The 15,070-nt window shown below is 43.1% G+C and overlaps 1 protein-coding gene across 1 annotated transcript in view; it reads right to left on the reverse strand.

Moving 5' to 3' along the window:
- Positions 1–1,994: 1,994 nt before the first annotated feature.
- Positions 1,995–15,070, reverse strand: part of si:dkey-178e17.3 (somatomedin-B and thrombospondin type-1 domain-containing protein) — a 15,945-nt gene continuing 2,869 nt past the window's right edge. The window contains exons 3-4 of the mRNA XM_048611751.1: positions 5,898–6,056; positions 1,995–2,550 (exon numbers count right to left, since the gene is read on the reverse strand). Coding sequence (XP_048467708.1) covers positions 2,445–2,550; positions 5,898–6,056 — 265 coding nt within the window. The 3' untranslated portion in view covers positions 1,995–2,444. The remainder of the gene's footprint in view (positions 2,551–5,897; positions 6,057–15,070) is intronic.

The following is a 15,070-nucleotide window of genomic DNA, read 5'->3' on the forward strand; positions in this document are numbered from 1 at the left end:
TTCCGATCTACATGTGACTCCAGGCCATTACCATTGTAATTGACTCTTAACCGGCCGTGAAATGCCCCAGCAAACCACTCAGTTCAAGGGACATTAACGATGGGCAACAAGTGTCGGCTGTATCAGTGGCACCTGGATCCCTTGCAAGAATAAAAAATATGCCTCAGCCTTTGATCTCTCTACACGGACCCAGATCTGATCTTCAATCTCTTCGATTCATCCCCCTGTCAAGTTCTTCACTGTTCTCTCCATCATCCTTTCCCCACTCAATCTGACAACCCTCACACAGCCCCCACTCTCCAGAAGAGGAGACAAGGCTGAAGTGTTCACGGCTGTTTTCTGTCAGAAAAGCCAAGTTGTTAGTTCACTTCCTGTTCTTTTGTATTAAGTTCTTCCGTAAGCTTCTAGGTTGGTCTGTTGCAATGCAGTTATCTTCTTCAGAGCAGGGTCACAGAACCTGAAATGTTAACACTGTTTCTCTCTCTTCATAGATGCTGCCAGAACTGCTCAGTTTCTCCAGCAGTTTCTGTTTTTGTTTGTTTCGGATTTCCAGAATCTGAAGTTCTTGGTTTTATTATATCAGCTTGATGAAGGCCATTCACAGCGAGAAATAACTGCTGGCCTGGCCAACGATGCCCACACCCCAGGCAGAAATGTTAACAAGGTTCAATCCATATCATGAGGTAACAAGGTGTAGAGCTGGATGAACACAGAAAGCTATCCATATCATAACCATTCCCAATCTTTCCTCATGTCACCTCTATGTTCTTTCGCCAACCACCTCTGTTTTTTGACCCCCCACCAATGGAAAGAGTTTCTCTTTCCGTAGAGAGTCTGGTGGGTGTCATCTCTGCATATCTCTGAGGTATTGAGCACATCTGTGACTTCTCCCTTGCTGATCTGCCATGGCATCCTGCTTCCAGATTGGGCAACCTCTGACTGACACCTCTCCCCAGATTAAGATGCCATTCTCAGTTCACATATGGATGGTCACCAACTGGCCAATCCAGAGAAAGTCACAACACATGACAGTTCTCCACCCACTCTAGACTTCTGTTTCCTAATTAAGCCTGGCATTAAGTTCCTTTCTTAGGATAGTATTGGAGGGCTGATGACACATAGGGCTATGGGAAAAGAGCCCTGATAGGACGAGCCCTTTAAAGCACTGCCTTATTAATAAAGATATAGAAAGTAGCTTTGGGCCAGTCAGCCCATTGAGTCTGTTCTGCCGTTCAATGAGATCATGGCTGATTTGGTATTCCTTAACTCCATCTTCCTGCTGTTTCCCCATATCCCTGATTCTGTTACTGATTAAAAAGCTCTCTCAGCCTCGAATATACTTAATGACCCAGCCTCAACAGCCCTCCGTGGTAAAGAATTTCACAGATTCAGAACCCTCTGAGAGAAGAAATTCCTCCTCATCTCTGTTTTAGATGTTCTGTACCTTATTCTGAGCTTACAGCCTCTGGTCCTGGACTCTTCCACAAGGGACAGCCCCCTGTCAAGTTCCCTAAAAATCTTCTTGTTTTCGATAAGGTCGCCTCCTATTCTTCTAAACGCCAATGAGTACAGAAACAAAAACAAAGTTGCTGGTAAAGCCCAGCAGGTCTGGCAGCATCTGTGAAGGAAAAAACAGAGTTAACGTTTCGGGTCCGGTGACCCTTCCTCAGAACCTCATTGGTCATTTCTCATTGGTCACCGGACCCGAAACGTTAACTCTGTTTTTTTCTTCACAGATGCTGCCAGACCTGCTGAGCTTTTCCAGCAACTTTGTTTTAGTTCCTGATTTACAGCATCCGCAGTTCTTTCGGTTTTGTATCCAATGAGTACAGGCCCAACTTACTCAACCCCTCCTCATAAGACAGTCCTTCCGTACCTGGGATCAGCCTCGTACAGGTGCAGCAACATTAGACCTGAAAAAATGTAAATGTAGCCAGTATCGTAATGATAATGGATTTATTCAAAAGTAATTTTAAATAATATTCAGTATTTGCATCTAAACATTCCCATTTTTGCTGTTCCCAGTTACATAGCATATGGATAGACAATTAAAAACAAAACTTGACAAATAGTAGAAAATAGTAGATTTTTTTTGGTTTTTTTAATAAACGCAAGTGTGTTTATGGAGGTAGCTTTCAGCAGAGTTTCAGAGGTAAAAGGTTTAAAGGTTCTTAGCTGTTCTCTTTGTGCTTTGAGAGTTTCATTGTTCAGTTGTGAGGTTATAAGACTCTGCATGTGCTTACGTGGAAGGATATTGAGGTAAATAGCATGCAGCAAGGTTATATAGTCTCTCCTTCAGTCTTTTTTTTTACAAGTCTCCCATCTTATTGCCAAATGATGGAGTCCAGCGAGTCACAATAGCACTGCACAGGCCCTCCTCTCTGTGGGTCCCCAAAGCTGACTTCTGTTGCCCTTTGGGGTTATGTGTCAGATCCAGAACAGCATTAAACGAAGATCAGCGACTGGGGGGGACAGCGACAAGTTTCACGTAGAGATTCACGTACCCATGATCCGTGGCAGGCAGCATTGGAGGCCGCTATCCAGAACGTTCTAGAGAGGAAAGAAAGATCCACGCACAAAGATGGCTTTAGGAAAACCAGGGGCACAAACATGGAGCTATCTTGAGCATTTATCTAGGATAGATACATTTTTTGTTGAATGAAGGCATTAAGGGATATGGGCCAAAGGCAGGAATATGGAGTTACGCTACAGATTAGCCATGACCTCATTGAATGGCGGAACAGGAAGGTGGGGGTTGAACAGCCTACTCCTGTTCCTGTGTTCCTAAATTCATTATATCTCCCTAAAATTCATTGTCTGGATATGGTTAAGGCTACCATTTACTGACAACCCTTCATTGCCTTCATATAGTGGAGGCAGTGGCACAGTGGTAAAATGGCCCAGGCTAAGGCTGTGGGGTCATGTGTTCAAGTCCCATCATAGCAGTTGGTGGAATTTAAGTTCAACTAATAATTCAGGAATATAAAGCTAGTCGATGTAGTGTTGACCGTGAAATTACTATCCAATTGTTTAAAAAAACTGGGCTGACCTCCACGTGACTCCAGACCCACAGCAATGTGGTTGACTCTTATCTGCCCCCTCGCAATGGGCCTAATATGCTCCTCACTTTAAGGACGTTTGGAGACGGGTAGCAAATGCTGGCCTTACCACTGACATCCGCATACCACAGAAGAATGAAAAAAATTCTACATAAGTGAGTGGTTTGCTGGGCCAGTTGAGAGTTCACGGCTTTGATGCAGAGCTGGAGTCAGTTGTAATTTGTAAGTTGGCCTAGATAGCAGGTTCTCAAGTTGAAGAATGTTAGCAAACCAATTAGGGTTATTACAACAATCCAACTTACGCAAAGAAGGATTCAAATTGACAAATCACAATAATGAGATTTGGACTCATTCTCTACATTACTCATCCAGTGATATATCCAACATGCAAACGTATTCACATTGATTACCCATCTCGAATTGTCCTTGAACTGAGGAGATTATTAGGCCCATTGCAAGGGGACAGATAAGAGTCAACCACATTGTTGTGGGTCTGGAGTCACATGGAGGCTAGTCCAAGTCATCCAGTTTTTTAAAACAATTAGATGGTAATTTCACGGTACTTTACAAAGCAACTGTAGCACTGATTGCTTGTGGTTTAGCTTTGGAGTAAATGCATCTTAATTCTAAAGTCAGAACTGAAGCTGACACTGACACTAAACGCTCAATCACTATAGCAATATATGGGGGATTTCTGTGAACGCACTCCTACCTCTGCGTCATTGCTGGCTGTACGTTCTTGTTTTAAATGTGAGTAAGTCTTAGTTGATTCCCAGAGTGTCTTCAGCCAAGTCTCCAACGAGCTCATATCACGCACTAGTGGGTATACCCTGGTATCTCAGCTGGCTACCTAAGCTCAGTGAGTCTCTCATCAGTTTTGTCTGATGTATGTAGGCGACATTACCACTCTAATCCGGAATATTGGAAGAGGCAGACAATCCGAACAAGAGGCTCTAAAGGTGGATTTATTACATAACCAGGGCACTCTCCAAGTATGGCTGGCCACCTTAAAAAAGGTCTGGGACCTTACCAGGTATCATTTCCATAGTCAGCAATGAAATCTAGTCACAGAAATGGTGTTGTTTACAGTAAATGCAAACTGGGCCAGCATTATACCCAATCCTTGGGAGTTTACAAAGAGAAGCAAAACAAGAGGTTTGGAAGGGGTCGAGGGCGTATTAAATGGAGACACCCACACAAACACACTCACTCACTCACTCACACACAAACACACAGACACACACTCACTCACACACACACATACACACACACACAGACACACTCACACACACACACACAGACACACAGACACACAGACACACACACACACAGACACACAGACACACAGACACACAGTCCATTTATAGTAGGTACAGCGGTAAAATGATAACCAAAGATTGGGTTCAGATGACTGAGAGATAAATAGGCAACTTGTAATTGAGAGCAAAGAAGTGATAGGTCCTGTTAATAAATACCTCACCTTCAGTATTGACAAAGCACACCGGGATTGTTAGATCACATGGGAAATAGGGAGAGCTAGCCAATTGGATGCAAAATTGGCTTGAAGGAGGGAGACAGAGGGTGGTTGTAGAGGGATGTTATTTGGGCTGGAGGCCTGTGACCAACGTTATGCTGCAAGGATCAATGTGGAGTCCACTGTTTGACATTTATATAAACGGTTTGGATGAGAATATCGGAGACGTGGTTAGTAAGTTTGCGGATGGCACCAAAATCGGTGGCATAGTGGGCAGTGAAGAGCATTATCTCAGAGTACAAGGAGATCTTGATCAACTGGAGCAGTGGGCTGAGGAATGGCAGATGGAGTTTAATTTAGATAAATGTGAGGTGTTGCATTTTGGTCAGACAAGCCAGGGCAGGACTTACACAGTTAATGGTGGAGCCATGGGGACTGGTGTTGAACAGACAGACCAAGAGGTTCAGGTACATAGTTCCTTGAAAGTGGCATCACAGGTAAACAGGGTGATGAAGAATGCATTTGGCATGTTGCCTAAATCAATTAGAGCATTGAGTACAGGAGTTGGGATGTCAAATTGTGGCTGTACAGAACATTAGTCAGGACACTTTCAGAATATTTCTTATTATTCTAGTCACGCTGCTACAGGAAGGATGTTGTTAATTTTGAGAGGGTGTAAAATAGATTTACGAGAATGTTATGGGACTGGAGGGTTTGAGTTATAAGGAGAGGCTGGATAGGCTGGGACAGCTTCTCTGGAGCATTGGAGGTTGAGGGGTAACATTATAGAGGTTTATAAAATCATGAGGGGCATGGATAAGGTGAACAGTCAAGGTCTTTTTCCCAGGCTGGGGGAGTCCAAAACAAGAGAGCATAGGTTTAAGGTGAGAGGGGAAAGGTTTAAAAGGAATCTGAGAGATAACTTTTTCACGTAGAGGACGGTGCGTGTATGGAATGAACTGTCAGAGGAAGTGGTAAAGGCCGGTACAATTACAACATTTAAAAGACATTTGGACAGATACACGAATAGGAAAGGTTTAAAGGAATATGGACCAAATCCAGGAGAATGGGACTAGTTCAGTTTGGGATGCCTCATTGGCATGGACGAGTTGGACCAAAGGGTCTGTTTCTGTGCTCTGTGACTCTATGCGGTTGAGCCAACATTCAAAGCAGTAGATCATAAATACATTGGTTAAATAGTACTGATAGAATAAGGGCAAAAATATCAGGAAATGTTGAAAGACTTTGACACAGTTTGATGAAATGTCTTCAGTACAAAACCGTACCTCTTTAGTTAATAGGAACCCTATGCAGTCATTAATTATGATTTCTTCATGCTAGACATGAAACAGATTGCTCCTTACCTGGTTCCTTCCAGCCCATCACCTTCACAACGATCTCTGATCCCCATGGCTTCTCCTTGGCACTCCACACACACGTATTTCTCCCGGAACAGTTGGCTAGTCCGTAGCCCAAGTCGGCAGGAGGGACTGACCTGCTTCATTCGGAAATAAGCACAGTAGCTGTGAAGGGAAGAGGGGGCAGAGGAAAGAAGGGAAATAGTTGGGTGTTAGTGCTTGATCTTTCCCTAACAAGTGCAGCTCCTGACAATGGGAGGGAGGGATAGATAGGTAGGGAAGTTAAAAGGACTGAGATTTCATGGAGCTCTGGCGGCATGTAAGCTCGGTTATAGGCCCCTTCATCAGATCATGGGGCCCTGGCAGCTGAAAGCATGGACAACAGTAGGGAAGGAACAAAATCTGAGACTTTATTTTTGCATTCTTTCATGCATATCACTGGCAGGACAAACATTTGTTGCCCATCCCTAATTGTCCTTAAATTGAATGGTTTACTAGGCCATTCCAGAGGGTGATTGGAGTCAAGTCAACATGTAGTCACCTGTAGGGCAGACTAGTAAGAATGCCCTAGTTCTGATGAAGTGTTACTGGACTCAAAATGTTAACTTTGCCTGTCTTCAGATGCTGCCAGATCTGCTGAATTTCCTCCAGCACTTCCTGTTTTGCAGCAATCAATGGAATGTTGAGGGTAGGGGGTTAGACACACAAATGTGAACGATGCTAGTGAATCTCCATAAACTGAGAATCGTGGCATAAAAGCACAAATAATTTAAATTTTATAAGCAGGGCGTGAGAACATGAGAGCAAATAATGAAAGATTAATTAGCGGCTGGCTCGTTGGTCTAGAGGTACGATTCTCGCTTCGGTTCGATATGGAGGCGGGGGCGGCACGGTGGCTCAGTGGTTAGCACTGCTGCCTCACAGCACCAGGGACCCGGGTTCGATCTCACCCTCGGGCGCCTGTCTGTGTGGAGTTTGCACATTCTCCTCCGTGTCTGCGTGGGTTTCCTCCGGGTGCTCCGGTTTCCTCCCACAGTCCAAAGATCCAAAGTCCCACAGTGCAGGCTAGGTGGATTGGCCTTGCTAAATTGTCCTATAGTACCCAGGGATGTGTAGATTAGGTGGTTTATAGGGGGATGGGTCTGGGTGGGATGCTCTGAGGGTCAGTATAGACTTGTTGGGCCGAAAGGCCTGTTTCCACCCTGGAGGGATTCTATGATTCTATAATTCTCCCGGATGCTATCATTGAGACCAGCTTTCAATCCCAGACTAATTAATTGGCTCCACATTCATTCCACCAGCTATCATAGCAAGATTTGAACCCAAATCTCCAGACCATCAGCCTAATGGGTTACCAGTCCAGTTACTAGTCTAGAACTACATTACATTCCTGTAACAGCATGGAACTGCAATATGTTCAGGTGACATTTCACCTGCAATGAAGGAGTAGCAAAACCGTGAAAGGCACTTACTAAAACTTATCATTATTCAGTACAAATTCTTTCCAAAGAACTCCGGACATTCTTTGCTGGCCAATAACAAGAAACGAGAGATGTTTCTGTCGGAGTTGATTGATATATTTTAGCTTTCCACGCAGATTTATTGCAGCGATGGCTACAGCAAGTGCCTTTGTTTGGGCACTTTTAATTGTCGTAATTTACAAATTAATCTTTCATTGTTGCTGTCATGTTCTTACACCCTGATTATAAAACTCAAACTATTCGTGCTTTTATGCCCCAATCCTCTGTTTATGGAGATTCGTCAGCATCTTTCACATTTGTCTGTCTACCCCTGCATTCTTTACATAGACCCCAACAAGTATTATCGCAATTCTCTGCATTAATTTTTATCAACTGCAGCCCTCAGTCAGTAGCATTCAGGCCTCGAACGGTTGCTCATTCTAATCATTTTTAATTGATCTGTTCCAACACACCTCCAGGTCAGACTGAGACTTGAATCCAGACCTTCTGCCTCAGAGGTAGGGACACTACCACTTTGCCACAAACAGCTAGGATTCTGGACTTTGATCCCACTCCAGATGTAAATGATTGGTTAGTCACATTGTGAAGTCTGTTGATATCTTTACTCGTGGTTGAGGAGAAACAGCTGATGGAGTAGTAAAGGATGTACCTGTATCACTGGGGTGTGGAAAGAACTGTAACGCTGAGTAGTCAATAAACTCTACCCAAAAAGGAAGGTTCCTTGGCTTTCTGTCTTGACGACTGGTTTGGATCAAATTGAAACTGGAGACCTGATTGTAAAAAGGTTCAGAACTTACAACTCAGGATGTTCCAATGTGCTTTAGGACCACGGTGTACTTTTGAAGTGCAGTCAACATTGCAACACGGAATATATGGTGGGCCCTTTGTGCACAGCAGGATTCCACAAACCAGTAATGAAATAATAACCAGGTGATCTATGTATTTTCGAGGCAATATTGGTTGAAGGATAACTACTTCATGATACAGAACAATAACTATCCTATGCTTCAAAATTATGTCATGGGATAACATCCAGCAGAGACCACAGAGAAAATCCTCACTTAATGCCTCATCTGAAAGTCAGCACCTTTGCAAGGGCAACACTGCAGTAGTAATGCATTGGAGCATTAAACGGCACTATATGACCAAAACTCTGGATTGGAATTAAACCTCACAACCTTCTGACTCACATGGATTAGCAGCAATCAATGAACCACCGTTAATACAAGCACTGAAGAGATTTAGGACAGGCAACGGAAGAACTATTTTGTGTGAGCTATGACATGTACCCCACAATCCACCCTGCCCCAGAACAAGTGTCTGAAGCACTTCATCATTAAAGAATAAATCAGTCAGTTAAGGGAAAGGAGGATAACACAATTGTTAGATATGATTAGGACAATTTAATATTGTGAAAGATAAACCCCCACAGAACTGCTGCTATGTACAAATTGGCTCAGAAATCATGCCACTCATTCCAAGCTTGGATGTGGGGCTAAACCTTTCGGAGCCTGTACCAAGGTAAGTTAATGACCTTTTATTTGTGATTCCACATATTTCACTTGTGCTGTGGTAAAGGCTCAGTTCAGCAGATTTCTCCAGTGTATTGGTATGAACTAGTTTGAGCCTGAATCTCACTGCCAGTGGAAGCAATCACACCATTCATTTTACTCTCAATGCTCCCGTCCACACTCTATCCCAGGTGTAGGATGGAAATACGAACACTTCTGAATGTTCCAATCCCAAAGTAAGGAGGGGACTGGGCAAGATTATGGCAAGGTTTCACTTCACAAAGTATTAACAGAAACAGAAAGAACCGCAAGGGCCACAACATTCTCATAATGGCTCTGCTTCTTTGATAAGGACTGGGGCAATGTGGCAGTGATACTGCATCGCACCCTCAAAATAACATAATAACAACGTAGGAACTGCATTGCATTCCTGTAACAGTGTGGGAACCACATGACAATCCTGTAACAGTATGAGAACTGCGTTGCATTCCTGTAACAGTATGGGAGCTGCATTGCATTCCTTTAACAGTGTGGGAGCTGCATTGCATTCCTGTAACTGTGTGGGAGCTGCATTGCATTCCCGTAACACTATGGGAGCTGCATTGCATTCCTGTAACAGTGTGAGAACTGCATTACACTCCTGCCAACAGTGTGGGAACTGCATTGCATTCCTGCAACAGTGTGGGAACTGCATTGCATTCCTGTAACAGTGTGGGAACTGTATTACACCTGGTTAGAGTCAAATTCACACTGAGAAAGTGTCACTAATAGCTAGCCTGAAACAGTCAGCTGTATGTATTGGAAACCATTTAGTGAGTAGGTGGAGGGATTATCCAGACAGAGGAAGATCTATCCAGCTTCGGTCAAAAGTGGGAGACTGTTAGCAGTGAAATAACTGGCAATGTTGTTCAAATCACAACCTGCAAAGTATCCATATCCAATTACGTACCCAAAAAGGAGGAACTGAGTTGCCATGTTTTTGAGCAACTTCTGTGCTTTATTCCCTTATGTGAATATCGAGCACACGACAGAGACTCGAATGTTTGAGTTTCATCAGACAATGGCCTACAATGGGTGACCAAGGACACCTAACACCGAGGCTATAAAAGTCTCCTTCCATTGCAACAGTTACCACCCCTGATGGCCTGCTCTTGCCTCCATGGACACAAGTAGAACTTCTGGACATTTTCTAATTGACCTGCTCAGAGATATTGTGACGTTCCTCTGGAGGAGGTGGGACTTGAATCTGTGTGCCCTGGCTCAGAGGTAGGGACACTGGTCTTGTACAGAAAATAAACCAGCCAGAATGGATACACACAGGTGACATCTGAACTTCATCATCAAACCTGGATGCTGAACTGGTGTGTTTTGACTTTAAGAGTCCAAGTGGAAAATACTCATTGCCTTTAGTGGATCTTTCATTTCTCAAACCTTGAGCATTCCCAGGAAACGGGCCACACATTGGCAGCACAAAACAGGATACCACACAAAGTGCAACATGACTGTGCGCTTTGGGTGAACTTACTGAAAAGCACTTGAGTTAAGGATGCCAAAGCCTCAGACAGTGATTTCCTGTGTGTAGAAGATTATGACAGGTAGAAGCTACACAAGGGATAATTATCCCTACTGGCTAATGGGACAGAGACTCAGAGACACAGATTTATGGTTTTGAGTTTGAATGTGAGGTAGAGATTTTTGTTAACACACGGAGTGGTGATGACCTGGTATTCCATGCCTATGAGGACGGTAGGCTCAGCATTATTTCGACACTCTGGCATCGAATAGCTCAATCCCATTGCACATTGGATGTGGCACATACCCGTGGACAGAAGGCTACCAGTTTCAGATGTGAAAGGTGCCCAATCTACTTCAGATTATCCCAGGAGGGGAAGGCATCTCAAAAATCCTTAATCAGTAGCAACACAAGTGGTGATTTCAACTAACCAGATATTGCCATTGAATCAAACATATGTTTTTTGCACTACACAAGTGAATAATGTTATTTCCAATGCTAGTGTGATGCCAGGTATATAAGATCTATGTCTCAATGGGTGACAGATCAAACATCAAACAGCACATCCCTTCAGATGTTTGTAATAAGCGGATTACCAACTCATGCTTGTAAAATTCAGAACATAATGTCAAGAGATCGATGTGATTCAGGAATTTGAAAACACATTTTGAACAATTCCAAGTGTGTTACGTATTACAGCACAATTGATTTAAGATTATCAATTTGGCTCCCAATACACCTCACTGACCCTTGCTAGAAGCTGAATATATGTAGAGAAAGGAATGTATCGAGGTATTGTACCTTTATAAAATAAGCAAATCTCAAAAACCCAAGGAGCAATAGTGTCCTGGTCCATTCCCAATGACAATATTTTGACCAATCAGAGTCGACTTGCCAACTAATCAGCATCTATTCCATATGCAACATAAATTGTTGTTCTTTTTGAAATTTGTCATTCTTGCATTCAGTCCTGATGAGTAGAAGCTGTACAGCTTTGACATCCAGTTTTTTTTTTCTCAGTAATGTTTAGGTTCTGCACTATCAAGTAACTATATATTATTTGAAAAAGGTTATGTATTCAGACACATCCTGCACTGCTTCCTATTGTTATAATTTTAGGTCATGGTTTTATCTCAACATTTAACATTAAAAACATTTATGACGTATGCTTTTAGAATGGAAATTCAATATGCAAACACTTGCCTGTAACAATGTAGTTGCAGGCCATGGCTTTAGAGGGTGTACTTTGAAACTCCTCTGACAATACTGTTGCCATTTCATCATTCCTGATAAAACAGCCTTTTCATCTACTATGTCTATTGTCACGGGTTACATCCCAGACATTGAGAGAGAAGCCAGTTACTTCCTGTGAGGTTTTATAATGTTGCTTATCTCAGAAATAAATTGAGGTTGGGAATTTAAAGAGTTGTCAACTTATAGAAGCATACTTCAATGATGCACTCTAATGTACCCCTGGCTGTACCTATGTCAGATAGCAACCTTGCGAATGCTAAACCTGCACAAGCTCTCAGTTAGGTTTGTCATGGATCCCTGCAGTAGAACACTGGAAACTAAGCTCCGTTAGTCATGGAATGATCACAAATGTAAAATATTTTAAAATAAGTAAATAAAATTCCCAAATTTACCTAATTTTCAGACCCAGGTTAATAGAAAGAATGAATAGCTCGGTACTGAACAAGAATTACTATTTATTGCTGGTAATTAAACACTATCCAATGGTATAAACTGTCAGCATATAACACTACTAATTAAAACTCCAAATCCTTAAATTATCACCTCCTCACACGTGTGCGTGCAACACACACACACACACACACTCACCCCCTCTCTCACACATACACACACACACAAACACACACACACACACTCACCCCCTCTCACACACACACAGACACAGACACACACACGCACACACGGACACAGACACAGACACACACACACGCCGCACACACACACACACACACACACACACACACAGGGACAAATAGATTATGGGCAGAAGGAAACTTGCAGACAGTTTAGTCGTTCCTATTCAAGCGTTGCTGAAATTATCCTTATGCTGGTCAGGACGTTGCTTCTTAGTCACTTTTCTCTGGATGATTCTATTGGGTTGCTAGTTTGCCTTTAAAAGGTTTTTGACTTTTTAGTTAACAGTCAAAGTTTAAGACAACTGCTGAAGGAAAGATAAACTGGATGTCTTTGAGTTTAACATGGGTTTTGACTGCAGAGAACAGAGAGGCATCTCTTGTGCTGGTAGAGATCAATTTTGTTCTCTGTAAGCTGTTCCCAGCTCCAAGCTGCTCAGTTACCTGAAAACCAATCATGTGATTGTTGGCAAGCAAAAGGCCCTTGACAATCTGTAACTGGTCACCAGTCCACAGGTCAATTAATATCTTGCCAACCAGAATACCAACCAAAAACAGAACCCCTTGGCTACCGCTCATCTTCAACCACTTCAGTCACTGCTCATTCTAACAGCTGCTTATGATGCTTGCCATAGGTGTCAGGTTACTTAATTTTCAAAATATGCAGCCATCCTTTCAAAACACTGGTTTTCATACAGTTCGTTCTTGTTTCAATTCATTTTTTTTAAGAAAGCACAAAAATAAAGAGACACGGTCCTTAGAGGCTGCTGTTAGAATATTGTGTTCAGCTTTGAAACTTTAGAAATGTTGTTAACGCCTTGGAGATGGAGAAGGAGAAATGCATTAATATGATAGCTAAGACCTGCTTACATTACCTAGCACATTTCATAGCGGTCCATCGTGGGTTTCCTCCGGGTGCTCCGGTTTCCTCCCACAGTCCAAAGATGTGCAGGTTAGGCGGATTGGCCATGCTAAATTGCCCTGTAGTGTTCAGGGAGGTAGAGGGTGTATATTAGGTGGGTCATAGGGGGATGGATCTGGGTGGGATGCTCTGAGGTTCGGTGTGGACTTGTTGGGCCGAAGGGCCTGTTTCCACACTGTAGGGATTCTAATCGCACTTTCTCTTCAATTATGTACTTTTCTTTTGGAGGTACACTCAGTGGTAAAGCACAAAAATAAACCACAAATGAAGCAATATCCCACAAACAGCAATGCAATAATGACTAAATAATCTGCCTTTAATATAGACCGGAGCATTGTAGATAATTCCCCTTCTCTCCTTCCTGTAATGATCAAGGTTCATTAAAATTCATTGACAGTTACAAGTTTGAGAGAAAGGACCTCTGACAGTGCAGCACTGCCTCAGGGAGTCAGAGTCACAAGGTCTCAACTCAGAGGCTAAAGCTGATGGCCACAGCAATAAACAGGCTAGTCAAGGTGATGAAAAGCCCAGTTTGTGGACAGCTTTGGGATTTTATTTGTGACAGAGTAAAACCCAGCACTCTTCATAGTCGGACGATTGAAGTAATTTCAGTTCTGAATGGGCCACGGGATAAAAGACAGGAACAGCCAGTCGTAGTTAAAGCCATTTCACTGCTTTCTATCTGTAAAGACAATGTCATAGAACTATAGAATAGCATACTTCAGATAGGGAGTGTTAACTGGGAGGAACTTTTATTGGGCAAGTCCAGATTTGACATGTGGGAGTTGTTTAAAGGCCGACTGATCAAAGTTCAGGACTGGCATGTTCCAGTAAGGAGGAAGGACAAGGATAGCAAGGTAAGGGACCCTTGGATAACAAGAGAGGTTGTGAATGTAGTCAAAAGGGAAAAAACTAGCATACATAAGGTTTAGGAAGCTAAAATCGGAGTGGGCCTGAGGAATATAAAGAAAGCAGGAAAGAACTCAAGCAGGGAATTAGCAGAGCAGGAAGGGGCCATGAAATGAGAATCCCAAAGCATTCTATACATACATTAAAAACAGGAGGATAACTAGGAAGAAGATTGGGCCACTCAAGCATTACGGAAGGAACTTGTGCTTGGAGACAGAAGATGTTGGCAAGATCCTAAATGAGTACTTTGCATCGGTATTCACCCAGGAGAAAAGTATGGAGGATAGTGAGATGTGTGTGCAGCATGCTAATGTGCTAGGGCATTTTGAGATCAAGAAAGAAGTGTTGTTGGGGCTCTTGAAGAGCATTAATTCCCCAGGGCTGGATGGTATCTGCCTCAGGTTATTGAGAGAGGCAAGAGAGGAGATTTCTAGGGCCTTGACCAAGATCTTTGTATCCTCGTTAGCCACTAGCTGTTGGAGAGAATTCTTAGGGATAGGATTCACATGCATTTGGAAAAGCCTGTTCTAATTAGGGACAGTCAGCATGGCTTTGTGCAGGGTAGGTCATGTCTTACTAACTTGATCGAATTTTTCAAGGAGGTGACAAGGGTGATTGATGAGGATAGAGCAGTGGACGTTGTCTATATGGATTTTAGTAAGGTTTTTGACAAGGTCCCTCACGGTAGGCTCATCCAGAAGATTAAGATGCATGGAATCCCGGGTGTCTTGGCCAGTTGGATTCAGAATTGGCTTGCCCATAGAAGACAAAGGGTAGTGGTGGAAGGGTGCTGCAGGTCCGTGGCTAGTGGTGTTCCACAGGGATCCGTACTGGGACCTCTGCTATTAGTGATATATATAAATGACTTGGATGAAAATGTAAGACAACAAGGTGCAGGGCTGGATGAACACAGCAGGCCAAGCAGCATCATAGGAGCTGATGCTGCTTGGCCTGCTG

Source organism: Rhincodon typus, chromosome 24, assembly GCF_021869965.1.
Source record: "Rhincodon typus isolate 14 chromosome 24, sRhiTyp1.1, whole genome shotgun sequence".
NCBI classification, from domain to species: domain Eukaryota; kingdom Metazoa; phylum Chordata; class Chondrichthyes; order Orectolobiformes; family Rhincodontidae; genus Rhincodon; species Rhincodon typus.